The sequence below is a fragment of the Nycticebus coucang genome, chromosome 7 (genome assembly GCF_027406575.1).
Source record: "Nycticebus coucang isolate mNycCou1 chromosome 7, mNycCou1.pri, whole genome shotgun sequence".
NCBI classification, from domain to species: domain Eukaryota; kingdom Metazoa; phylum Chordata; class Mammalia; order Primates; family Lorisidae; genus Nycticebus; species Nycticebus coucang.
The window spans coordinates 54,922,430-54,950,068 of NC_069786.1; the positions used below are offsets into that span (position 1 = coordinate 54,922,430).

The window sequence follows — 27,639 nt, forward strand, 5'->3', positions numbered from 1 at the left end:
CCAAGAGTTTGAGGTTGCTGTGAGCTGTGATACCACAGCACCCTACCAAGGGCAACATAGTGAGACTGTCTCAGAAAAAAAAAAAAGAATCTGTATAGTTCTTTGAAGAATTCACAAGTAATACAGTATTTTGCGGTTTAAAATGCATTCCAGTGTATAACATGCACCTATATTTTGGGCCCAGACTTTCAAGAAAATGCCCTTCAATAAAGTGGCTGGCTCTCAGCCAGTAAAGACAGATGCAGAGAAGGCTAGCACTCCCTACTAAACGTGCAGACTACACAGTACTCCCGCAGCTGCCTGCTCTGTAAAGGCTGCTCCTCCCTCCCTGTCGTGTTGGGGCTGCCTCAGAGATGGCCAAGCACATGGGTGGCGGGGTGGGAACTCAGCCTGTTGGTAGCAGGCGGGTCCCTAGGGCCTGTGTGGGGCTCCCAGTGTCCTCTGTGCAGTTGGGCCTTGGGCTTCATCCCTTGTCCTACATGGCTGTGGCTCGCCTCGTCCCACCCTATCAGCCCCACCACCATGCCCTCCCTATTCTCCTGCTCAGCATAGGCCACTCAGGCTCCCTTCCTCCTAATCCCAGATCCTCTAGGGCTGGAACCCAGTGTACCAAGTAAGCCCAGGAGGAAGGGTGTGGAGGCTCCAAGAGTCCCGCTAGGCACCTTTGCTTCTGAGCCATTAGACTACCCATGTCTAATGTGCATCCTTATTCCCCCTCCCCCCAAATTTGGGCAAAAATGTGTACATTATACATGGCAAAATATAGTATATATAAAAAAATACTTCTTTTGTTTAAGAAGTGTCCTTTTTATTTAGGCATTCTATTTAAAAGAACTTAATAAATAATAATCATCACAAAGAACTTAATATAATAAATATTAAATATTAACTTTTCAGATGAAGAAACTGAGGCAAATAAATGTCAAGACTGAATTCAAATCCAAATCCATTTCACTCCAAATTGTTTTTAGTGTTACCCAGTTGTAGTTAAGTCTTAAAATCAACCTAAATTTGATTACCTCATCTTCACAGGTATCAGTCTTCTTTCCTTTTTTGTCTTCTTTATCTTCTTCATCCTCATCATCTTCATCAGCTTGGTCATCACTATCATCGTCGTCATCATCATCATAATCACTGTCTCCTCCCTTCCTTCTTCTCTTTCGTCCTGGAGTGGGTGTGCCCAAGGGATGTTGCTCTTCTCCAAGATCAATGCCACCTGAAGTGTCTCTTTTGCCAGTTTTCTTAGCATGAATGATTCTGAGCCTTTAAATATTATTTAAAAAATGATGATATGAAATAAAAGCCTTCTTCATACTCTTTTAAAAATGTAAAACATGAGTTTTAAGCAGAAATACCTTGTAGTTTTTCTTTTAGGATAAGCAATATATCAATGGCACTAAAATGGCACTTAGAATTAAGGAAATATAAGAAATGTGTTTCCATAAATAATAACTTTCAAGAGTTATTCTGAATATCTCTTTGGAACAAGAACACATTTAAAAATACTATTTAAAAAAGATGAATTCTAAAAATGGCAGACAAAGTGACAATTTCTGATCCTATACTATCTGATTGAATAAATTTCAATTCAAATTACTGTAAAGAAACTGTAAACTTAACATAAAAGTTGAGGTAGCTGGGCTTGACAGTTCATGTCTGTAATCGTAGCACTCTGGGAGGCAGGGGAGGGTGGACTCCTTGATCTCAGAAGTTTGAGAGCAGCCTGAGCAACAGTGAGACCCTCATCTCTAAAAACAGCCTGGAGCCTGTAGTCCCAGCTACTCAGAAGCTGAGACAGGAGGATAATTTGAACCTAAGAGTTTGAAGTTGCTATGAGCTATGATGCCATGGCACTACACCAAGGGTGACAAAATGAGACTCTATCTCAAGGGAAAAAAAAAAAAAGAAGTTGTGAAATTTTAGCATGATATTTCCTGGCAGGAGGATAATTTAGGTTTAATTTTGAGTAAGTTTAATTAGGATGTGTAAAAGCAGAGTTTAATTAGGAGGCAATTTTTAAAAAAGTGGTAGTAACATTCTAAAAAGTGACATGACAGCAACAACAATCTTAGAAAATGTGATTGCTTGTCTTCTTCGAGAGAAGAAGGAGAAAATTCATTTCTTCTAAGTAGGAAGACTATATCTTCAATGAATTTCGTTGTATCTTTTGTCCATTGCAAATTCTGGCTCCAAGTTTTATTAGTTTTATATCCCATCCTAATTAAACACTACCTTTCCTTTAGAAAATTAAAGTTTAAATTCTATCTCTGCAATTTGTTTTCTTTAGTGGAAACTTATACAATAGAAAAATAGATTAATTTTTTAATAGTAGATTAATTTTTTTTTTTTTCTTTTGCGTTTTTGGCCAGGGCTGGGTTTGAACCCACCACCTCTGGCATACGGCATCTGGGGCTAGTGCCCCACTCCTTTGAACCACAGGTACCGCCCAATAGTAGATTAATTTTAATAAAAACAGGACTTACTTGCGGAGTTTACCTTCCACCATCCACTTATCTCTCCTCAAGTTTGACATGTAATCAATGTTCTTATCGATTTCACTGCCAAGGTAAAAATTTATTAAAAGATAATCCATTTATGTTAAGTAAAATTACATAATTGTGTATATACATATGAATACAGTATACATATATGTGTTTACATATGTATGTACATACATGTTGAAAATCCATAATTTCTTTATTGGATATGTTAGTATTAGAAAATTTACTTTTCTTTCTACCTTTTTTTTTTTTGTAGAGACAGAGTTTCACTTTATCGCCCTTGGTAGAGTGCCGTGGTGTCACACAGCTCACAGTAACCTCCAACTCCTGGGCTTAGGCGATTCTCCTGCCTCAGCTTCCCGAGTAGCTGGGACTACAGGCGCCTGCCACAACGCCCGGCTATTTTTTTGTTGTAGATTGGCCGGGGCCGGGTTTAGAACCCGTCACCCTCAGTATATGGGGCCGGCGCCCTGCTTACTGAGCCATAGGTGCCGCCCTTTTCTTTCTATCTTAAACCACGAAAGAAACTATCTACCTATTGCCCTGGAAAGATAACATCCCAAGTTTTGTTGCATATATTGGATGTGAAAAGGTCCAAAATCCATAAAAGGAAATCAGAACATACATACAAAGATGGATATTAACATAGGTGCATATATGCACATAAGTACATGTGAAATCTGAGTGTATGTGTGTAAATGTCCAAACAGAAATTCAGAATATGACATCCTTGGTGATAGTAATAAGTCAAACAGGGGTACTTTTGCTTCTAAGGTAAAAACCATAGTATACCATTTGCATTGAATTTGTGTGTTACCCTGTTCACATTTAATGAAATTATGCTTTCATAAAATTTTAAAACCTAAATATTATTATTACATTCTTTGGGATGACAGTCTGAATAGCAAAAATAAAAAAAAAATCATATTAGTACAGTATTATAGCTAATGTATGCACAAAAAACTAATAGTGTCCAGCAATGAATAGTAGAAATACTTGGCTTTGAATGTTCCAATTGCTCTTTTTTTCTAGAAAGGTAAAGGACTAAAAGCAATATAATTAAAATCTATAAAATAACAAATAGCAAGGACAAGATGAACGTGAATTTGTTCACAAACTTTAAAAGACTAGAATACGTATTAGTATTAGTATTAATATTTCATTAGTAACAAATACTAGAAAACTTATTTTGACTCTTAAGTGAGATTAAGTATTTTCTAAAAAAGTAAAAATTAATGTATTGATAAAGTAATTATCTAAGGTTATACTAGCAAATAACAAAACAAACATTGGCTGGATAATTCTATGAATGACTACTAAAGAAAATCAGGTAGTCATCTGTCTTCAAAAGACGTCCAAGGATGGCTGGGTGTAGTGGCTCATGCCTGTAATCCTAGCTCTGGGAGGAAAAGGCGGGAGGATTGTTTCTGAGGCTGCAGAGAGCTGATAACACCACCGCACTATACCCAGGGTGACAGAGTCAGATTCTGTCTTAGTAACAAGAACAAAAAAAATGTCAAGGAAAGAAAATTTGCAGATTCTTATGAAGGTGCTGAATTCTGGCACCATATCAAGAAAAAAGGGTTAAAATTTTTTAGTATATAAGGAATTAACAAAATTATTAAACAAAACAGGAGACAAGGACTACAGTTACATATATACAGTATGATTGAATTTTCCCCCTAATAAACTACAAAGAAATAACATCAAAATATTATTAGTGGATCTCTAAATGGTGAGATTAAATACAATTTTAATTTTCTTCATTAGTCTGTAACTTCTGAACTTTCTATAATCAATTTGTAATATTTATGATTAGAGAAATTCAAAACCGAAAATAACAGAAAAGTCTGGGCAAATGCTTACCTTACCACACTCTTGCTGCATGCCAACTCATTGATTAGGAAAGCCAGGACTGAGGCTTTTTGTGCTGGAGTATGAGCCTGAAAAGCTTTGGTCTTCAGGCTTTCAGTAAGCTCAGTTTCTCCACAATGGGCTTCCATAAAAATCTGCAAAATCTCGGAAACATTGTCTCGATTCACACCAACGTTCAGTAAATGTTCTCCAAGAGCTGTTTTGGCCTATAAAAGTTTGGCATTTTTATCAGCATTGAGCATAACATTCATAACATAAAAGCAGTAAGATTAAAAATACATGCATTACATGTTCTAGATATTACTGATAAGGGCTTTTTCACATTATCATTTTTTTTTTAAGACAGGGTCTTGCTCTATTGCTTGAGATAGAGTACAGTGGTATCACAATAACTCACTGCAACCTCAAACTCCTGGGCTTGAGAGATCCTTCTGCCTCTCAAATAGCTGGGATACAGGAGCCCGCCACAATGCCAGGCTATTTTTTTGTTGTTGTTGTAGTTGTCATTGTTGTCCAGCAGGCTCGAACCTGCAAGCCCCGTGTATGTGGCTAGTGCCCAAGCCACTAAGCTACAGGCTCCAAGCTAGGGTTTTAACAATTTTGATGAAGTATTCATAAAAAATAGGCATTAGATGATAGACAAATATTCAAGTACTTGTATTTTTCTGTTCCTTCTTCAAACAATTGGTTTAATGTCAAGCAGGGAGAAAAGTACATATACTTATGGGTAGCAGAAGTTTTAAATCATCTATCAAGCCTTCTCTGATTACAGAAAACTATCCCAAGCTTTTCCTCAGCTTTATCTAGACATTTTATTATTATTATTTTTATTTTTTGAGACAGAGTCTCATTATGTCACCCTTGGTAGAGTGCTATGGCATCACAGCTCACAGCAACCTCAAACTCTTGCGCTTAAACAATTCTCTTGCTTTAGCCTCCCATGTAGCTGGGACTACAGGCGCCTGCCACAACACCTGGCTATTTGTTGTTGTTGTCATTGTTGTTTGGCAGGCATGGGCTGGGCTCGCACCCACCAGCCCTGGTGCATGTGGCTGGGCGCCCTAGCTGCTGAGCTACAGGCACCGAGCTTCTAGACATTTTATTACTCATGGCAGGATGGTGAGGTTTAAAAGCATTATTATTGTGCTTTACAATAGCTTTATGTTGTCCTAAGTTTTATTGTTTGGAAAACCAAAATGAATAGGGAGATGAAAGAAAAACTAACAGGTGCACCTGGAAGCTTTCCTTTTCATGATATTATCTAGAAGAGCAAAGCTTACTGGAATGGGTATCTTAATTGGAACAAAGATAAATTAGAACTTATTGAGTATCCACTGAACAGCATAGAGAATTAACATCCTAGTCTACAGGTGCCTTGATTACCTCAGTTGTTTGTAGTGACAGAGACAAAACAAAGAATAACTTCAGGAGGTACAAACAAGCTGTAATTATCTTATGAATTCTATGTTTTTGATAAATACCACTCAGAGTACTTCCTTAAATCTACTTAGTTTTTGTCTATAGACAGAAGAAAAAAGAGTAACTTGAGAATGAGCTACATTCCTTAAGCTTTATAACCAGATTATAACTTGACACTTTGTGAGACATCATGAGGAAAAAATTAGATCAGTCTACATAATCTTAGCTAATATTTTAAAAGTGGCTATCAATGCATTGATAGTACAAATTTAAAAAAAAATTTTTGTATTTTGTTTTTTTACCTTGTATCCTGTAATTAGACCTGGATCACATACAGCAGCTGAGAGGAGCCTCACAAGCAAGTCTTGTACTTCACCCATGCTGTCCCCTATATTTAGTAATCCCTCTTGAAGAACACTCAGGTTTGGAACATCAATATTCACATCAAAGCCCAAAACTTTACCAAAGTTTCGTAAGAACTGCACCACCATGAGACAGTCTGAAAAGGTACTTCCAGAGAGAACAAGTCCTGGAATACGAGGCAATTCTGGCAAAGGCTGAAAATAAAATAATATAAAAATAAAATTAAAAGTAACAAAAATTTTGAAAAACCATGATTTCTGTATCTTCTAAAGTAAAATAAGTGGCTTTTTCCCTCAAGTATTGTACCAATGCATTTCTACTTGCACAGTAAATTCCCTGAAGGCATTTCTGTAACCCACACAGTAGTAATCAGAGTATCCAGAATACAAGTAATCATCAGTAAATTTTGGTTGAATTCAGAATGAACTTAGATCTCTGTAAGAGAGATAACTAATTTTAATTAACTTTCATACTGATAAAACATGGATTATATAACTGGAACAAAAATTAAATAACATAAGAAACAAACATTTCAAAAATACCTTATCATGGATATTCTTAGTAGGGGTTTGTGCACTGATTTCTTCTAGTGATAGAGACATTTAAAATTTACAGAAGCTCTACTTTTTTGGTAGCTCAGAAACTAACAGCAGCCTTCTGAGGGCTGTATAGCTGACTATCTATGGCTAATAAATGCAGATAAATTCCTACATCCACATGACCAGAACTCATGCCCTGAACCTGAACCTAGTTATAACACAACTAAAGATCTTTAGGTTTCCCTATATTTAGCAAAACATTAATATAAGTTCCAGTATTAAAATTAGAAAGGTGCCTGTTTTCACTTATGCTCACATTTTAACATTTTAATGACTAAGTTCTAGTACTGTCATAGACATTCAAAAAATTCAATAGGTAATCTAGGTTAAAAAAATTTTTCATTCATTACTATGATATAAACGGGCATTTTAAACTTTAATTGGGAAAAAGGTAACTTATAAATATTTGTTTATCTGAATTGGTTCCTTGTTCAAAAATGCTCCTCCACTCTGCACTAACCAAAGACATTTTCTATCAATATTGTGTGAAAGCACAAAACTATGGGTAATAGCTGAGGCCATGTAAATCTTTTATATTACACTTAAAAGTCAATTAATTCTGAGTCTCCCCTTTTTCTCAAATCATGTAAGACATACATATTTCTATATAATTCTAAAAATTCACATAACAAAGCTAATAAATGGATAGCTTTAAATGAACTTACATATTTGATAGAGTACATATGAATTTGAAATGAAAATAAAAGGTGCAAGAAAAATAAAGCCCACTTAGGATTAAAAATACTTGCTCACTATCAACTTATTAATGTGTTAATTTGCACAACCTATTCTTTGCTTAAGTAAATTTAATCACCCAAATGACGAGAATAAGTATGTTTTTATTTGGAAGCATTTATGCTATGTAAGTAAATAAAATATTAATATAATTCAATTCCCACTAGGGTACTAAAAATTTGATTTGAGCACTTTAGAAAAGAACTTATATAAATCAAAAGACAATCAGATGAATATGGCGTATCAGTAAATACAGATGCTACTAACCAAGTATAATAACATACTATGGGACAGTATTACAGAGATGATATGCATTGATATAATTTTCTAGAAATACCATCTTCTTTTTTTTTTTTGTAGAGACAGAGTCTCACTGTACCACCCTCGGGTAGAGTGCCATGGCGTCACACGGCTCACAGCAACCTCTAACTCTTGGGCTTACGCGGTTTTCTTGCCTCAGCCTCCCAAGCAGCTGGGACTACAGGCACCCGCCATGACGCCCGGCTATTTTTTGTTGCAGTTTGGCCGGGGCTGGGTTTGAACCCGCCACCCTTGGCATATGGGGCCGGTGCCCTACTCACTGAGCCACAGGCGCCGCCCGAAATACCATCTTCTTAATTGTAGTCAAAACATAATTGATTCCTTCTCAAAGTTTATGACATCATGTCAGTTGCCAAGATCATTGCGATCTTTCTAAATTTCTACTTTCATGTATTTTAGCAACACTATTTGTCCATGAAGCACCATGAGAAATTAAACACATGAGATGCTTTAGTTAGAAATAGTTTCTTAGCTTTTATAAAGATAAACAGTACGGACTTTAGAGTTTAACAAACTCGGGCTTGAATCCAAATCGCCATTTACTTGTATAATTTTGGGCAAATTCCTTAACCTCTTTGTGTCTCAGTTTTCTTATCTGTAAATGGGAATAAATATCAACTCCGCAGAATTACATTAAGGATTACATGAGAGAATTCATGTAAGTGATTTGCATGGTGCCTGCCATGTAGTAAACATGCTCAGTGAAGATTGGCTACCATTACTAAACCATTCTTTAAAGATGAAGATATATATTATTTGAGGAGGTTACAGATTATAAATCCTAATTTATTTAAACATGTATGGGGGAGTGGGGAGGAGTCAGATTTTTTCTGTGCCTAAATACTTGGGTAGGACCAAAAGAAATATGAAAACCCTATCTACTTCTATAATTCTTCTTTGTAGATTTCTGCAGTATTAAATTATTAATTTCTATAAATTATTGATTTCTACTTATATTAAAAAGGCGGGCAGTGTTACACTTAATATATTAAGAATTGCCATTATCAACATAGGAGCTTCAGAGAAGTTTATTGGTGCAGAGACAAATTGATCTAGATTTGGAATTTCATTGCTCTGGTCTAGTTAAAAATGAAAGGCTTTCATAATGGCAGCTCTGGCAAAAGAATCAGATGAGAAAACTGGAAAAACTAAATTTATTAATGAAATGGCTTACATGCTGCATAAATTACCTTTTGGTCTGCTAAACACATGTCTTCATTAGGCTTCTTTAGTTCCTTTGCCATTTCTAATTCTAATCTTCGTTGCTCTAGTTTACGCTCTTTATTCAATCTTTTCTCATCACGTTTTTCTTGCTTCAATCGTTCTTTTTCCTTTAAAAGAAAATCATGTTCACATATTCTCCTTAATTATTATATATGGTTGAAAAAACTACAGTTAAAATTCTTTTTTTAATTTTTGCTTTCAATTTCAGCTGGCTTTCACTCTTCTTAGCTTGAAGTTGTTCTTTTTTTTTTTTAATTTTCTTTTTTTTCCATTCTTCCTTTATCACTTAAGCGTTTGAGGTTGCTGTGAGCTGTGATGCCAAAGCACTCTACCGAGGGTGACACAGTAAGACTCTGTCTCAAAACAAAAAAACAAAAAAGAAAAACCTTTCTTTTTTTTTTTTTTTTGTAGAGACAGAGTCTCACTGTACCGCCCTCGGGTAGAGTGCCGTGGCGTCACACGGCTCACAGCAACCTCTAACTCTTGGGCTTACGCAATTCTCTTGCCTTAGCCTCCGGAGCAGCTGGGACTACAGGTGCGCGCCACAATGCCCGGCTATTTTTCTGTTGCACTTTGGCTGGGACTGGGTCCGAACCCACCAACCTCGGCATATGGGGCCGGCGCCCTACTCACTGAGCCACAGGCGCGGCCCACAAGAAAAACCTTTCAATTTTCTATCAAAATAAAGTCCAAGTCCTTACATCTGAATTTAATTCTCTCCTTTTCCAACCTTATCTCTCACTTTTACATTCTATGTAGATTTAGAATTTGCTATTCCTGATGAACATTAGTCTCCTTACCTCCTTTTACTGGTTCACTCCATTTAAAGAATTCATTATTCTCATATTTTTTTGAGCCAGGGCCTCACTCTGTTGCCCAGGCTGGAGTGTTAATGGCATGATAATAGCTCCTTGTAACCTCCAAATTCTGGGCTCAAGCCTCCCAAGTAGCTAGGACTACAGGTGTGTGCCACAATGCCCAGCTAATTTTGTCTTCTGTAGACACGGAGTCTTGCTATGTTACCTAAGCTGGTCTCAAACTCCTGGCCTCAAGTGATCCTCCTGATTCAGACTTCCAAAGTGCTGGAATTATAGGTACAAGAACCATGCCCAGTCCCTATTACTAATTTCTTTTAATTCTCATAGCTTTATAATTTTAACATAGCACTTATTGCTTCCTGTACTATACATATATTTGTGCCCATATCCCAATCATCTCCATTTCAGGTAGCACTGTTAAGTGAGCACCCTCCCTGCTGTGGGAGGGATGGGCCAAAAAGGAGAAAAAGGAGTGAAGGAAATGTAGCCAGAGGGAAAGCATGGCTTGTTTAAACATTTATAGAAGTTTAAGACTGTAGTGTGGTTTGTAGCCGAGTAACTGCTGACTATTATGATAGAGAGCCAGAGGCCATAACACAAGGATCTTTTTACATGAAATGCAAAGTTACTTGTTCATTTTTGTACTGCGTCTGAATTTCTGGGTTACTGATTCATGCAGATGTTTGGGAGCACAATGATAAGATTGTTGACATAAAAAAGCTCTACAATTTATTTTTATCAATTATAAACTAAAAAGCAGTTTCGTAGTTTTTAATGACATGAAATATATACAACTAACATGTAACATTCCTACAATATAGGCACAGATTTTCAAATCAAATTATCAGGTAAAAGCCTAAAGTATTCTTACTATAAACTCTTAAGAAAGGGCAGCAAAGTCACTGGTAAAGACTTTTTTCCCCTTCAAATTGGATTTTCAGTTCCTAAACACATAAAATGCTATTCTAAGAACTTTTATAAAGAAGGAATGATTTAATTTTTTGATTCCTCACCAGAATCATGAATTAAGATCACTAATAGAAAAAAGCATATTAAATATCTCTTATAGATTTCAAAGTAGTTGATGTAGATTTTTCTACTACAGTCATGTTCCATATAGTGACATTTTTGTCAATAATGAACCATGCACACAATAGTAGCTAAACCATACAGCCTGGGTATGTAACAAACTATACTATCTAGGTTTGTGTAAGAACACAGTATGATGTCTGCATAATAATGAAATCACCTAACAATGCATTTCTCAGAACATATCCACATCATGAAGCAACACATGAGTAGACTTTTATTTATTTATTTATTTATTTTGAGACTAAAGTGCTGTGGCATTATCACAGCTCATAGTAACCCCAAATTCTTGGACTCATTGGCCTGGCGCCCACTGCTCAGTGGTTAGGGTGCCAGCCACATACCCCAATGGTGGCGGGTTCAAACCGGGCCTGGGGCCAGCTAAACAATAATGACAACTGCAACAAAAAAAAATAGCCGGGTGTTGTGGTGGGCACCTGTAGTCCCAGCTACCTGGGAGGCTGAGGCAAGAGAATCGCTTAAGCCCAAGAGTTTGAGGTTGCTGTAAGCTGTGATGCCATAGCACTCTGAGGGCGGTATAGTGAGACTCTGTCTCAAAAATAGATAAATAGAAAATACTTGGACTCAAGTGATCTTCCTGCTTCAGCCTCTCAAGTAGCTGAAACTATTGGCATGTGGCCCCATACCCAGCTACTCTAATAATCACTAAGACTGCTGAAAATGACTACCAGTTCTTTTCAAAAAGAAAGAACCCATGTGACACTCAAGGCCTTTTCACTGTGCCAGTTTCTCATTGGTAGCAATCCATGGGGTATATACACACTTCACAGATTCTTGGGCAATGAGCTAGTGTGTTGAATGCCATGAGGTAAACATGGATTATATTCTTGGAGTATGAATTTTACCTAGTGACATGCAATATTTTTCCAAATAAAAAAGCATAGCTATAATATGGAATAGATGTTAAGGCCACATCAATATTTAGGATAAAATGGGTAGTTCCAAGAAATCTTAGAAATATATGGGACCTTTATCAACTAAAGACAAGCATCCATTTTTGTCAACTCTTAGGAGCACTTTAGTGGAAGTTTAGAGTCTCTCAATTTAGTGTCAATGGTTTAGAACTAACATATTCTATGGTTCTGGTACAAGATGACTCTTAAAGAATCAGAGCTTCCATGGTCCCTTCAATGTAGAATGGCAAATAAAGCCAGTCACAATCTATCCTCACTCAAGTTCTAGTCTCCTATCTCCTAGTTCTCAGTGCATTTCCCACACTCAGCCACATTCTATGATACTGCTATGTGTAGAAGCCAGCACAGCTCTTCTGAAGTTAATGCAAGGATGATGATAACCAACCAAGCTAGGATGGGTGTGCCCACAAGGTTAAAATTGGCTAAACCTCTCCCTGTATTTCAATGACTAGTCCTGTTTGGTCACAGCACTGTACCTTTGTGTATCTCACTTGCTCTGCCCAGAATTTGTATAAAGCCTGTTTTAAAAATTCTTTCCCCAACTACTTCAGGCATTTTAATACTTGTCATTTTTGAGCTTCCATATAATTTATTGCATTGTATAACAAGTACTTATATAAAGTTGAGTGTGAGATGCTAGAAGGCACAGGAACGAACTTATTTACAGGTTTCTTCCTGGACCTATTCAATTCCTGGCAGTATAATTTGTTGGGCACCTCAAGACAGTATTTTTTTTTTCTTCTTTTTTTTTGAGACAGAGTCTCAAGTTGTCACCCTGGGTAGAGTGCCATGGTGTCATGGCAACCTCAAACTCTTGGGCTTAAGTGATTCTCTTGCCTCAGCCTCCCAAGTAGCTAGGACTACAGGCACCCCCCACCTCCCACCCCCTGCAATGCCCGGCTATTTTTTTGTTGCAGCTGTCATTGTTATCTAGCTGGCCCAGGCCAGGTTCAAACTCGCCACCTTGGTATATGTGGCTGGCGCCATAAACACTGTGCTACGGGCACTGAGCCAAGAAAGTTTTTAATGATTTTATCTTTCTATGACTTTTGACCTTGCACTAGTCCAACTCTGCTCTCTCACTGATCTCCCTGATCTATTTTCTTATTTCCAACTATAATAGTTATCACATGACTAATATATTCAGTGTGCCATGGGTTGTAAAAATTATTTGAGCATTTATTAACTTGCTGATGATTAATTCTTCAAATGACACACAAAAAAAGATAGGGTAACATTTGAACTAGTCATTAAACACATAAAATAGGCAAATTTTTCTTTATTTTTTTATATTTCATTCTGTGCACAAACATAATTGATGTATTCCATTTTCAGTTATAGTATATATAAAATTTAAATTCCAAAGTGGAGTTCAATATATTTATTAATATTCAGATTACATTTAGAGATTTTAAAGTGTCTGAAATACATTTCTAATATTTGTTCCAACATTAATAACTTCTTAGCCACTTTTTTTATCGTGATTTAATATGCTTGCAAACAGACCTCTCTGTAAACATTAAACAGACTTCTTATAACCTGATAATTTTTCCAGAATCTAAAGTTTAAATTGGCAGTGCTACTTTAGGCCAAATTTGAAGATGTGAAAATTTCCACAGCATTCTCTCTTCTAGACTGAGCATAAATACTTGAAGTACAATATACTTACCCACTTTTTACCAAAAACTTTTAATAAATTAAGCTGTCATATGTGATTTTACACCTAATTTCTATAATATTGTATTGCTATGCCAAACATGAGTATTTCACAACAGAATATTCTGATTTCACAAAGTCAGTTGACAACAGACTTTTGCTTTATCAGAGAGAAGACTTACTTTACCTATCATAATAGAAAATAAATGTTAAAACATATTTTATCTTAATATTGGTTAAATTACAGGCTAATAACGTAGGCTGCCTACAGTTGATTAAAAAATATAGCTCTAGAGTATACTTTAGATTGACTACAAATAATTACAAACAAATTAGTATGCCTAACAAGATCTTTTTCCCCTTCTTCTCCCTTCTACTCACCTTTCCAGATTAGAAACTCTTGCAATACAGAAAAAAAAAAAAAAAAAAAGAAATTCTTGCAATACAACTAAATGTGGATTCTGGATTATAAATTATAACAAAACATCTTTTTGTCATCCTAATTACAGTAATGGGATTTTTATATGAAAATATTACTTATATTTTAATTAAGCTGTTTGTTAAAATTTCATTTCAAATACCTGTTAATGACCACTGCATTAAATTTAAATTATCCTAAAAAGTCTAAACTACCCAGAGTGAAAATGTAGAAATCAATTTTTACTCACATGAAAAGGTTATTCTGGGGACTCTAAAAGCATAAATGAAAGTATTTCTAGAAGTTTACAGCACAATAGCAAATACACGAATAAATATATTCTACTTCAGAATTATGTAAGTTTAAAAACCAAATGACTGTGGTAGAATGACCACAGTTTACAACTTCTAAGATTGCAAAAGAGGTCATTTTAAAGAGATCATGTTGCAAAGACACCTATGGTTTTTGCATTTTACGGGTCTGCTGGGTCTCCCAAGTGTGTGTTCTGGGCATAAATAGGAGAATATATTTCTTTTGACATCAATTTGTACTCAAATTTAAAAGATGCAAATATAATTGAAGACACAGGTTTACCCAGGGGTGCAAGAGAAATAAAAGTACGTATATGATTAATAATACAAGCCATGTACAGAAGACATAAAAAACAAAAATGATAATTGCTTTATGAGTCACATAATTGAATGTGAGTGGAATAATTAGGTAATTTTTTTAAAAAGTTGTATTATTTTTACATTTTAATTTTATATAAAAATGTGAAAATTAAACAAAGGAAATAACTATGAATCACATGATTGAAGAAATCCAAATGTAATTCTTATATATTATAGGTAAAAATAATTATATTTAAAAAGAATAAAACTTTTCAGTTACCATGTTCTTAAAACTCACCAAAGTTTTACATACAAAATTCTGTACTTACTTTATCTTACAATATTATATAGTATAGCTACAGTTATATAAATGTCTTCTAAATTAAAATCAAAATTGTTAATAATTCTCCAGATAATTAGATATTTTAATATAATAAATTAAATAATGCTTTCTAAAAATGTTATATATTTAATAGTCTATTGAATAGTTAATATAAAATAATTAATATTTGTTTTTTAAAGGTAATTTAATTTTCAAATTGAAACAGAAGTATGCTTGTGTAAATATTATGTAAGTACATTAACTATGTCTACAACTATACAAATAATCAACACACTGAATCCCACAATGGCATAAATATATTTATGATCTATGTACAAATGACTTTATAAAAAGTGTATATATATACAGAGGTGGTCAACATAGGAAGTAGGCCGACTGTGCTGATACGTACATGTGGTGCACGTGTATAAAAATTAGATCAACTGAAGGAGGCAGTCAATGGAGGAGGTGGTCAACGATGGAGGTGCTACTGTATTTGAAATAAAAATTTTGTTGGACATTTAAAAAAAAACAAAAAAAATAATGTCTACAACTGAAAAATGAGTTTGCTTAATAACTGTCTACCTGTGCAATTCTACTTTTTATTTTTCACTAAATAATGACTGATACAAACATAGGATTATAAAATGTTCTCATGACTTGAATCAATGGAGGGCTATGCATTTTTTCTGCTTTCAAATTATTTATTAAATGACTTCTGAAACCTAGACTAACTCTGTTATATTTTATGGTTTTGCCTCCGAAAGTGCAGACATAGTCATTCTGTCTTTGATGCATGTTTAACAACCTTTTGTAGATTACTGATCCTTGGGGAGACATACAAAAAACTGTTGCAATTACTATGGTTGATTATTAAGTTAATATGAATAAAGTAAGTATAAATTTGCAACAAAAGCTTCAATATAAGTTGAAGCTTTTATAATTAAAACAGGAGATTTTGAGTTACATGTTACTTTCTCATGTTGCTTAAACCAATCTTGTTTCTAGTGATTAGTAATAATGAAAGCAGATGTATTTCATATTACTTGAATCATACTAGGAAACAGTAAGCCTTTTTTACTCTTGTGGCTAAACACTATTCTAACAATGATAATATACTAATGGCTGTTTAAAATTAACATAACAATTAAAATAATTTACATAAATCTAACTTTTAAAATAAACTATGTATTAATGTAAAGAGAAATTATAAAAATTAGACTTCTAAACTAGAGAACCAATGAAAATTCAGAATTTTTTTTTTTTTTTGTAGAGACAGAGTCTCACTTTATGGCCCTTGGTAGAGTGCTGTGGCATCACACAGCTCACAGCAACCTCCAGCTCCTGGGCTTAAGCGATTCTCTTGCCTCAGCCTCCCGAGTAGCTGGGACTACAGGTGCCCGCCACAGCACCCAGCTATTTTTTTTTTTGTTGTTGTTGCTGTTTGGCCGGGGTTGGGTTTGAACCCGCCACCCTCGGCATATGGGGCCGGCGCCCTACTCACTGAGCCACAGGCGCCGCCCGAAAATTCAGAATTTTTTAGTGAAAAATATATTGAGGTAATACTAAATGAAAAAGATTAATATAGTATACACAAAAGAACTACACAAGTAGTATTTGTGTTACTCCCTTATTTTGATGGGTGTGGGGAGTTTCTTAGGGAGTTTCAGATGTTACTGGAGATTTTTAACTAAAAAGATGAAAATAATTTGCTTTGATACCCTCAATCTTTAAATACTACTCATAAAATTTGCATTTTTGTTATCCTATTTTCTTTTCCACATCTAAAATTAAAAGATCAAAAGGTATTAAAGTTCAGAACAAAGAGTTACACATAACCAAATTCAGAATTTTAATCTGTCCTTGCCTACATGTCACCTGGCCTTCATTTTATAATACACTTTATTCTTTAGTTAACAACAGAAAAAAAAAAACTATCAATTTGGGCTATTAGGTGGTAACAGGTGGCAGAATATGAAGCCACAATATGCCCATTATTAAATTCCACTAGTTATATCTTGTGCATGTTAAGTAATAATGAGGAAATGTACATATAAGAATGTTTTGTTAATACTGAGGTACAAGTTTACAGAAAGGCCAGGTGAAAAGTTTGAATTGTACTGAATATATCCCCCCACCCTTTTTTTAAAAAGAGAATCTTGCTCTACTGCCCAGACTAGAGTAAAATGGTATCATTATACTCCCTGTAACCTTAAACCCCTGGGCTCAAAGTGATCCTTTCACCTCAGCCTTCCAAATAGCTAGGGCTATTGGCATGTACCACCATGCCAGAACAACTTTTTTTATTTTTTATGGAGCTAGACTCTCAGTACGTTGCCCAGGCTCGTCTCAAACTCATGGCCTCAAGCAATTCTCTGGTGTTGGCCTTCCAAAGTGCTGGAATATAGGTGCAAACCATTGGACCTGGCTAAAATATGCCTTGTTATTGCTTAATTATCATTGTTAAGTTTCACCTGTATTATATGATTACTGCATCTTGAATATTCTTTATTGTGTTTCCCATGTATCCTATTTAATGTTAGGAAAACCAGAGTTTAAGAATTTAAGAAAATACTTAGTTGATCACAGATCTATATAGGTGCCATTCATTAGAGGAAGATATTTCAAAATCAGAATGACTGATGAAATTATCCTGTCAGGTATATGGTTATCAAAGGATAACATTTTAAGAATTCACTTTTACCTATGAAATTCTCTCATTCTGATTAAGGATACTTTGTGGCAAATGTTATTACATTATTACTTTAAATAATAGTTCCTTGAGTGTTTGACTTTAACAAAATGAAACTCCCTAGAATGAACTAAAATTAAAAAAAAATTTACTATTACACAAAGTGAATTATATAAATAGAAACATATTTTACTCATTCTTTAATAATTTTGTTTTGTCCTTAGTTTATCTTTTTAGTTCCACAACAATCACTTTCATTTTAAAGCATTCACTCATTCATTTGACTACAATTTTCTACACTACTATAATACATACTGTGTTGTAATCAAGGTACTGGCAATACAACAGTAAACCAGAGAAGAGTCCTATTTCTCATAGAACTAACATTCTGGGAAGAAACAGACCATAAACAAGTAAAAAATAAACAAGAGGAAGACATGGAGTCTCAGAGGTAGGGTGTAAGAAAAGACAAAATTAAGGAAGTCTCAGAAGGCCTCTTTGACAAGATAATATCTCAATGGTGATTGAACAACAATTAGGAACTGCCCGCACATGGGGTAGAACAGTAATAGTACAGTGTTTAAAATGAACAAAATATAGTGCATAAGGGACAAGTTATATGAAGTAAAGCTGTAGTGGAAAGCAAAGGTCAGAACATGTGGACTGTTATGTAAGGGTGAGGAATCTGGACTTTATTAGAATTGTAATGAGAAGCCATCAGATAACATCAAGATACAATCTGGCTGACTTTTTGAAAAGATCACTCCAGCTGCTGGGGAAGCAATAATGAAAACAGGGCAACCAGGCTCTTTAAGTTATTATGATTTAAACTACTACTTTAGATAAATATGCACATATTTACTTTATTTTGGTTTGCCATTTTGAAACCAAATATTAGCATAAATGCCTGTCATTTGTTTGAAATTTTTATGTTAATGTAGGGCAGCCCTCTTAAGAACTTATATTGCACTTATAACCCACCTAATAGGAGGGTTAAATTTTCCTTTAATTCCTTCTCACTTTATCTGGTACCTATTTTATAGTAAGTACTTCAGATTTAAGGGTGAGTATTGTATATTCTATTCATACTTCTTTTTTTCTCAGGATGAAAGTAACTAGGAAAGGAAGACCCATACCTGGGTTTTGATAGCTCTTTCTAAGTTTTATTAGAAGCACTGTACTTGATGCACTTTATTTATCAAGGGGATATCCTTTTCCTCTGAAAGTACTCTTGGGCTTTGATAGATTCTTAGACCATCTCATTTTAATTAGATTAATTTATCCTGTGGCTCAATCCGCCACTCAACCCAGGTCTTCCCCACCTCTCTGCAACAGCTTTTCCTACTCTCTCCTTAGGCCATGGCTGGCAAATAGGAAAGATCAATGAGAGGATTCATGTCTTTGGGCCTTTGGGGTATCTTTTTCACCTGAGCACCATTCTCAGATGATCTTATTATTTTCTTGGATTTTTTCTTCTAGTAAATTCTAGTATCCCTAGCGATAATGCTCTCTTTTTTATCTTTTCTCCTTGCCAGGAAAACCAGAATTACAAGCTCTGTTTCTTTTTATTCCTTCTCGAAAAAACACAGTTGGTAGGGGAGAATTATATCTCTGAAGGGATTTTCAAGGTCTTTTTCTTGAGTTACTAATTGCTCCCTCAGTTTCCATCTTTCCAGACTGGAGAAAATTAGGTTCATCTTTCAGGATTTTAATTAATTCCCTTCCTGACTCTTCCTACCACTGTTCTGCTCCAGAAGGGAATAGAGAGAGGAGTCATGCCAATCCCTAAGATATGTTATCTCTCTCTTTCCCTGGCTATCATTTTTCAGAAACCATGATTATTATTCCATGCGTAAACATATAGATTCTATTATTATTGGGGGCATCAACAGGGCTTAGATAATTAACTGGTTAGGAAAAAAGAACAGGAAAAATGTTAGGCCAAAATTTCCATGAACTTTAGAAGAGTCACAGAAAGAGACTGCTATAATGTATGTTATATGCTACAATTTATGCTTAGAAGTAGTTTATTTTAGTAGTTCCTAACCCTGTCCATGCATCTTGCTAGGCCCATTCCACATAACAAACCCACACATAGTAAGTAAATGTAAATACTATGTGGTACCAGGCACTGTTTTAGAAACTTTACGGAAACACAAACACCCATTTAATTATTACTACAATCCTATGACATAAGAGTAGGTATTATCTCTACTTTATAGATGAAATGAATCACAGAGAGGTTAAGTAACGTGCCCCAGGTCATACAGCTGTAAAATATTAAAATCAGAATGCAAATTCAGCTATTGGGCTACCTCACACAGGTTCCAAAACAATACACGCATTGTTTCTACATATCAAAAATCTAGATTGCTAATTTAAGCCAAAGCTGAGAACCATATACCAAAATATAGGCCCCCCCAACTTTTAGATAACTGTAATTTTCACTAATTCTCATATGTTAAATTCTAATCTCATTTAATTACCCTATATTCCTAGCAGGTAGGTATCATCACAATTTTAAAAAAATAAAAGAAGTAAAGCAAGTTAGTGGCACAGCACCAGGGAAATCTGAATCTCTCAATCTCCAAAGCCCTGGTTATACTGACCATACCTTTATTCACCTGTTTACAGAATGTACTCCTTTGTAACAAAATATTTTAGTCCTTTAACTGATTTTTATAAAATTCTATGTAAGCTCATTTTGATTTATGGCAATAATGTTATTACTCTAAATTATCTGTTAAATGTCAATTTTAAGTAACGTAGTTGAGCCTAATTTTACACATTTAATCCTAAATATAATTCTGAAGGTAGAAGTCCATGATTGGAATGATTAGTGTTTGATACATAGGATTTGTCTAGGCATACTATAGTATTAGTTTTGTGAAACTCTGGTTACAGTAATAAATAGCTACTTTACCCCTAACTAATGTCATTCACTACCCTCAAAAAGATAATTAAAATCTCAGTCAGGGGGGTGGAGAGCAAGATGGTGGCCGAGTAACAGCTTCCTTGCATCTGGGCAACGTGAGTCTGGGGAGATAAGACTCCAGGCATCTCTGCCTGGTGGGATCTGCCTATAATCATCCCTTTGAGGATATAGGGAGTCAGCGAGAGACTTTTGGATCCCTAGAGGAGGAAAAAAAACGGTGGAAAACTGGCAAGTAATTGCCTGTGTTCCATCGGTCTAAACCTGCTGACAGCTGTAAGCGCACTAGCAGCGAAACTGCAAACCGGAAAGGCCTTACCTGTGAACTGCTTTGGTGTTTTTGGACTTGGCACTCCGTTGAACTGCCTTGGGGAGAGCTTGAGCGGGAGTGCGGAGAACTTTGGGCGTTGTCTGGGACCCCAGACTGAGCCCCTGAGCCAGACGGATGGAGCTAATAGTGTTTGGCTGTGGGCCCCAGGGAGCCATTGTGAGAGAACTGCCCCAACAAGGTCCACCCTAGGGGTTGCAGAGCAAGGATCGGGCGGGACCCAGTAACCTAGTGACTGAGCAGCCTAAAGGCGGGGTCTGAGCCGCCTTACAGCCCTAACCCTCAGGGGCAGAGTGAGACCGGTTTTGGCACACTGGGTAAGTGGATAGTCACTTCACCAGTGATTCCAGCAACAAGCACTTTCCTGGGAAAGCTTCTGCTTAGCAAGTTTAGAAGGTTAAAGTGCCTTTTAAGAGGGCTAAAGAGAGACATAGGGTGTCTACCCTGTGGGGTTTGAGAAATCAGTGGAGGCCTCCAGTCGTATCAGCATTGTAATTAACATTTCATAGCCCAGAAGACCACCTGTTGCCCAGACAATATTCAACAAGATATATATACTGCTTTGTTTTTGGTTGTTTTCTTTTTTGTTTGTTTGTTCTTTGTTTATTTTGATGTTGTTGTTTTGTTTTTTAATTTCAACCTTTTCCATATAGATTTTTTCTTTTCTTTCTCCAGTTTTCTAGTATAAATACAATTTCCCATTGCTGCCTTTTTCAATAACTAGAACCTCATTTTTGCTAGGGTTTCCACCCCTATTATTTGGTTTTTCACCTAATTTTATCCCGTAAAGTTTTCTGTTTGCTTGTTTTTGTTTGATTTATAGCATTTTTGTCTTTCCTCTCTACTTGATGGAGGTGGGGTACTGTGTCTGATCAGGTTAGCAAAGAGTTGCTGACCTCAAGGGAACCACCCAACCGGGCACCCCCAGAGGTTGGGGTTTTTTTAAGGTTGTGTCAAAGTACCCTACTGTACACCTATACTGCTCTGTCTCCCTCTTTCTGTGCCTCTCTTCTTTTTGTTAATATTCCTTTTACCCACCCCCTCTCCTTTCTCTATTTTCTTTTCGTTCTTTCCTTCTTTCTTTTATCCCTTCTTGCTTTTCAACCTTCTCATCCTTCTGCTCCTACACCAAAAGAACTCATCGAAACCTTAGTCCACAGGCACGGGAACTCAAAGAGCAAGAGGAAGTGAAATGAAAATTAGGGCAAGGAAACAGATGAAAGAAATCACTCATGAGGAAGAATCAGCAGAAAACTCCAGGCAACATGAAGAACCAGTCCAGAACAACCCCTCCAAGGGACCATGAGGCAGCTACTGCACAGGATTCCACCAATAAAGAAATGTTAGGAATGACAGAAAGGGAATTTAGAATACACATGATGAAAACAATGAAGGAAATGATGGAAACAATGAAGGAAACTGCTAATAAAGTGGAAAATAACCAAAAGGAAATCCAAAAACAGAATCAAATAACGATATGAAGAATATAGAAAGGATATAGCAGAGCTGAAGGAACTGAAGCAGTCAATTAGGGAACTTAAAGATGCAACGGAAAGTATCAGCAACAGGTTAGACCATGCAGAAGAAAGAATTTGATTCTGTTTTTGGACAATTAATGACAATTAAGGTCATGGGGTGGGGGGAAGTAAAAGCAGAGAGAGGGACGGAGGGAGAGGGGTGGGGCCCTGGTGTGTGCCACACCTTCTGGGGGCAAGACATGATTGCAAGAGGGACTTTACCTAACAATTGCAATCAGTGTAACCTGGCTTATTGTACCCTCAATGAATCCCCAACAATAAAAAAAAAAATCTCAGCCAGGAAAATTAACACACATATTGGAACCCCTTCTACATTCTTATCTCTAACCTTTGGTTTGCTTATGAAAGCCAGTAAATCATGACAAATCCATACTCTGAAAAATTTATATATACAAGAGTCAATGGTTTAGGAAAAGATATTAATTTATGAAGTCATATTTTTTTCCAGAAATATACACTTACTTCTGCTTTTTTACGAGCTTCTATAGCTTTCATGAGCATCATATGTTGTCGCCTTCGCTCTCGTTCCTATTAGGCCAGATAAAATTAGGGAAATAACTCAACCAGAGTTAATAGTTTGATTTTCAAATGGAAAAACAAACGAACAATAAAAAAAATACCCAAAAAAACTCAGTATAGCATGTTTAGCATTTATAGACAAGTCACAGTAAATACTAAATATAAGACAAGAATGGCCAGTCTGTGCATGTTTTAGTTCAGGTTTAGAAAGCGAATACAAGAACAATCAAAAGCAAAAAGGTAAAGCAATGAACATGGAGACAGTGTAAACAGAAGCATACAAAATTTACTTATGGTCAGTTGTGATGCTCCTTCAAAAGCTGGCAGAACAAAAAGCATAATGGTTGGCTGGAACAGGTCAGTTACCTTACATCTGCTATTAGAAAAACCACAAATACTTGCTACGGCCAATTAAACTAAAGGTTGTGTTGTTCTTAAATTTTTTTTTTTTAATTAAATCATAGCTGTGTTTTCTTAAATTTTTAGATCAGGAAGAAATTGATTTATGGTCATTTTCACTAAATGGTTTTAGAACTGGTTATTTTTATTTCAAGTACAAAATAATTTTGTAAATCCAATAAGCCACCAGCAAATTAGAAAGTTTTTAAAAATGCTTTTATACCAATTTAGTTAAACTAGTCTTATTTCATATGTCATACCAATGAAATAGGATATTCCTATTTACTGATGTCTGCCACTTGATGCACTATTTAAAGCCACAAAAGCTGCACCATGGGCTAAATAAGGAGAATCTAAAAGGAAAAGTATGCAAATAAGGCAAGCACTAGCTTAATTTGATAATCTCATTTTATTTAAAAATTTTTAAAATCACATATTTGTATTATCTGATCAATTTTTAAAAGCATATTTGGTCCCCTAAAAGGGATATTTCTAAAATTATTTTTTAAATTTATCTATAAAACCATATATTTCATATTCTCTCATCGAACAAACTCAAAATTGCCACCGTATTCAATGGCAGTTTTGCATCTAGAATGATGGGAGAATATGCTCAAAAATTGTATCTAATTGCATAGTGATCCAACTTTCCTTGTGACATCAGTAATGTAAGTTTTTAGAGAGCAGCCTTATTTAAGGCTTGTACAATTCAATGGAAAATCTTGGAGATGCATCATACTTCTTTATAGACAGGCAAGCAGATGTATGCAATGCACTGTGCTGTAAAGCCATGCAGCAGTATGTAATATGACAGCAGCCAGTGCTACACTTTATGCATTGCTATGACAACCATATCACAACCAAATCACAATGCGGTGTTAGATGTACAAAAATAAACATACCCATACCATATCTAGTCTATGCCTCTCCAACTCCTGGTAGAGAGAGTTGGCACAACATTATGAAACAGAAATCACAGAGTCATAAAACCAATTTTTAACCCCCCAAAAGACACCAATACCAAAGCAAGACAATCAACTGTAAGATGAAGAAAAACTTAAGCAGAAATTTTATCAGAAATTTTAAAGTATTTACTTTGAAGACTTCCCCCAAACAGGTTTAAGCAATATTATAAAATGTACATTTCAACAGTTATACAGTTGTATAACTGTATGTATACAGACCTGATGTTTCAGAAGAACCGCTTGCTGTCTTCTCATTTCTTTTTCCTTAAAAATAAGAAACTTTTAATATATGGTTTTTAGGATGGATTTAGAACATGCTGAAAGTATTAGAAGTTTCTTTTCAGAGATTCTGTAGTCTTCCATTAGACTGAATTATATGAAATTGTCAATACTCAATTATCTTTTATTTATAAAATGACAATCCAATTTCATATGTAATACTTACATAAAAATCATGGCAAGGATCTTTTCTCAGCAGCCATTTCATCATAAAATTCAATGAATAACCTACAAGCACACTTCAATGGCACATTCACTGTACTAAGTAGCTAGATAGCCAGAGCATATTAGATACAACTCACACGTTTTAAAATTAATTTAATACATTATGGTGCAACCTTCAAGTCCATCTGATTAGAACTATTTCCACTCTAAATATAAACTCCCAAATGTACTCTAATTAACATTTTTTCACTTCGATATACTGCATAAGAATGAAAGTGAGAAAGACTATGATCATGCCCACCTATATGACTCAGGGCACCATCTCAAGGGGATGGAACTTAATGGAAACCATTCTAGGAATACTACCAATTTCAATATTTTTATAAAGGCAAAATCTGGATAAAATTAAGTAATAAGGGCAGGCATGAAAAGAGCAAAAACTCTTAATATATTAACATAGAAAAGATAAGCAGTTCTCTGGCTTTCCAAGATATAATCATGGTGGCTGTTTCTACCATCAGCAGGTTTGCTTAGCTGCCCCCTTTCAGTATTTAGTTATCAGAGATGGAAGATAAGGGACAGATGGGGAGGCAAGAGGACAACTCTCTCACATTTCCTGCCAGAAAATCTAAACAAAAACACCCCCAAACACTTGACATTAAAATAATTAATAATGGCTAATTTTATTATTGGTAAATAGCTGATAAAGGTTTGTTTTTGTTTCTCCAGGATTTTCATTTTTAATAGATAAAACAGGTGCTGGATATCGACAAAGTTAAAAGGGGACAATCAGATTTGAGACAGTTTGTAACAGAAACATCAGTGACACACAAAATAGTTTTGAGGATGATTCTTGTTCAGAAAAACTATATACAAGTATTAAGCAAAAGTTAGCACTTTTGGTTTGATATCTCATCTTTAAAGAGCTCAAAGCATCACATAAATCTGTATAATGAAATAAAAGATATACATACAATATACGTACAAACAAAGGCACACATTATACATAGGTTGTGTCTGCTAAACATTTTTAGACAGCCAATGAAGAAAGCTATTTTTGTCATACAATTGATGCTGGCACAACATATTTTTATTTTTAAAAAATAAAACTCTGATTCTCATCTAAACTAACCTTTATTCGTTTCTCGGCCTCCAATAATTTGGCATTTGCCGCTTCTTCCTTCTTTTTCTTTTTAGCCTGTGCATGCAAAACAGGTCTCAAAGTCATGCAACAGCACCACTGCAACTTGTAAATAATCTCAGACTTGAAATGAAGCTACATGTCTCACAAGGTACAAAACGATACGTAACATATATGTAGACAATTACAGATTTTCCCCAGTACATACTGTATTTATAGATTATAAATTTAAAGATTAGCATTTATTATCTGAAATATATAGATTAGCATTAACATACACAAAAATTCTTAAGAGTCCTAAGAATAAGACAACTTTTCTTCTTCAAGCTCTGTTAAAAGTCTGAAGTAATTGAGTGTTATTTTACCTTAAAACTTAATCACCGAAAAAATGATTTTGGGTATTTATTGTTTTTCTGATTTTAAAAGCAAAATGTTTAGAAAAAGACAGATTTTTAACTGATAAGGAAAAATTTTATCAAGAATAAATCACATCTTTATTTAAGATTCCTTTTTAATATTTGAAATTTGAGATAAAAAAATCTATTTTTTGGCTAAATACATTAAATAAAACATGTTAAATATTATTTTCCCTATCATTGTATGTTGTGGTTAAATTCAAGTGTTTGTTTTCTAAACAGAATGGAACCTTTTAATCTTCCATGAAGCAATTGTGACAATCAAGATCATGGTATAAAATATGAGTTTCCTAATCTTAAAGTCATTGACTACCTGGTTGTTTTATAACTACCTAGCAGTTATTGTTAATTTACTTTAAAATAGAAATAGAGGGTGGACATGAAGTTTGTGCGCAATTTAAATTTTCAACATAGGAGTTTTAAAATTAATTTGAAATATGTATTCATTTCTAGAAAGAAAAAAACTGTAACATAGAAAACCTCAGGTATTTGGAGTCCTCAGGAAATAAACTATTCTCTAAAGAATAAGTTCCTGAATAGCTCAAGGTTATAATAATTTTAAACATCAGAAAATTTATTTTCACTATTTTAGATGGGAATAACTTTGAGACATATGCTTGCATAGCCACTGTACACTAAACATAATTTGGCTTTTTCTTGATGACTCACGGCAATTATTCTGAATATTGGTTATTATACGCCACAGTTGCAGAGAGTAATGCCTTTGGGCTATTAAGGCATTTAAAATTGCTTCCTATTCATCTAAAAGATTACAGATTGCTGCTAGGCTTTTGAGTTCCTATATATGCTAGCTGATGTTTTTCTGTATTTTTCCCTTACTGTCTTTTGGATTTTTTGCTGTTGCCTATATATATCTTCTATCCTAATCAGCTTATAGGAAAAAGAAATACGCTAGAAACCAGAAAAACAAACTCGTAAAACTGTTTCTACCTTTAAAAATTTACATTCATAATCTACCACGGAAGTAGAAAAACACCAATATTTCCTCTCATTTTTGGAATGTTTACTTTTCTAAATATTTGTTCCTAATTTAAAAGTAAATATCTGACAATAAGCCCTAATGACTTTTCTACAAGGAAAGAAAAAGAAGTTATTTTACTTTTATGAAAGTAAAAAGTTTTAGCACGTGAACTTTATTATAACTGTAGAGGCTGTTCAGATGTTTCTCTTTTTCTTTTCTCTCATTTCCTGGGTTTTTACTCTTAGGATTACACAAGGTTGGTAAAATTAAAGTCTTAGTTTATGCATCATGTCTAAAGAAAATTTCTGATGAGGGTAGTGCCTGTGGCTCAAAGGAGTAGAGCGCCAGCCCCATATGCTGGAGGTGGCGGGTTCAAACCCAGCCCCAGCCAAAGACT

At 35.0% G+C, this 27,639-nt stretch overlaps 1 protein-coding gene across 19 annotated transcripts in view; it reads right to left on the reverse strand.

Moving 5' to 3' along the window:
- The window catches only part of BAZ2B (bromodomain adjacent to zinc finger domain 2B), a 303,102-nt gene that overhangs the window by 47,327 nt on the left and 228,136 nt on the right, over positions 1 to 27,639 (reverse strand). For 15 of the 19 annotated variants that reach the window (XM_053596953.1, XM_053596946.1, XM_053596943.1 and 12 more), the window contains 9 exons: positions 25,836 to 25,901; positions 24,479 to 24,523; positions 24,203 to 24,229; positions 22,839 to 22,904; positions 9,004 to 9,144; positions 6,098 to 6,352; positions 4,368 to 4,582; positions 2,484 to 2,558; positions 1,020 to 1,263 (listed from right to left, as the gene is read on the reverse strand). In XM_053596953.1, the coding sequence (XP_053452928.1) occupies positions 1,020 to 1,263; positions 2,484 to 2,558; positions 4,368 to 4,582; positions 6,098 to 6,352; positions 9,004 to 9,144; positions 22,839 to 22,904; positions 24,203 to 24,229; positions 24,479 to 24,523; positions 25,836 to 25,901 (1,134 nt within the window). The remainder of the gene's footprint in view (positions 1 to 1,019; positions 1,264 to 2,483; positions 2,559 to 4,367; positions 4,583 to 6,097; positions 6,353 to 9,003; positions 9,145 to 22,838; positions 22,905 to 24,202; positions 24,230 to 24,478; positions 24,524 to 25,835; positions 25,902 to 27,639) is intronic. The other 4 variants (XM_053596957.1, XM_053596952.1, XM_053596951.1 and 1 more) reach the window with 1 other exon arrangement.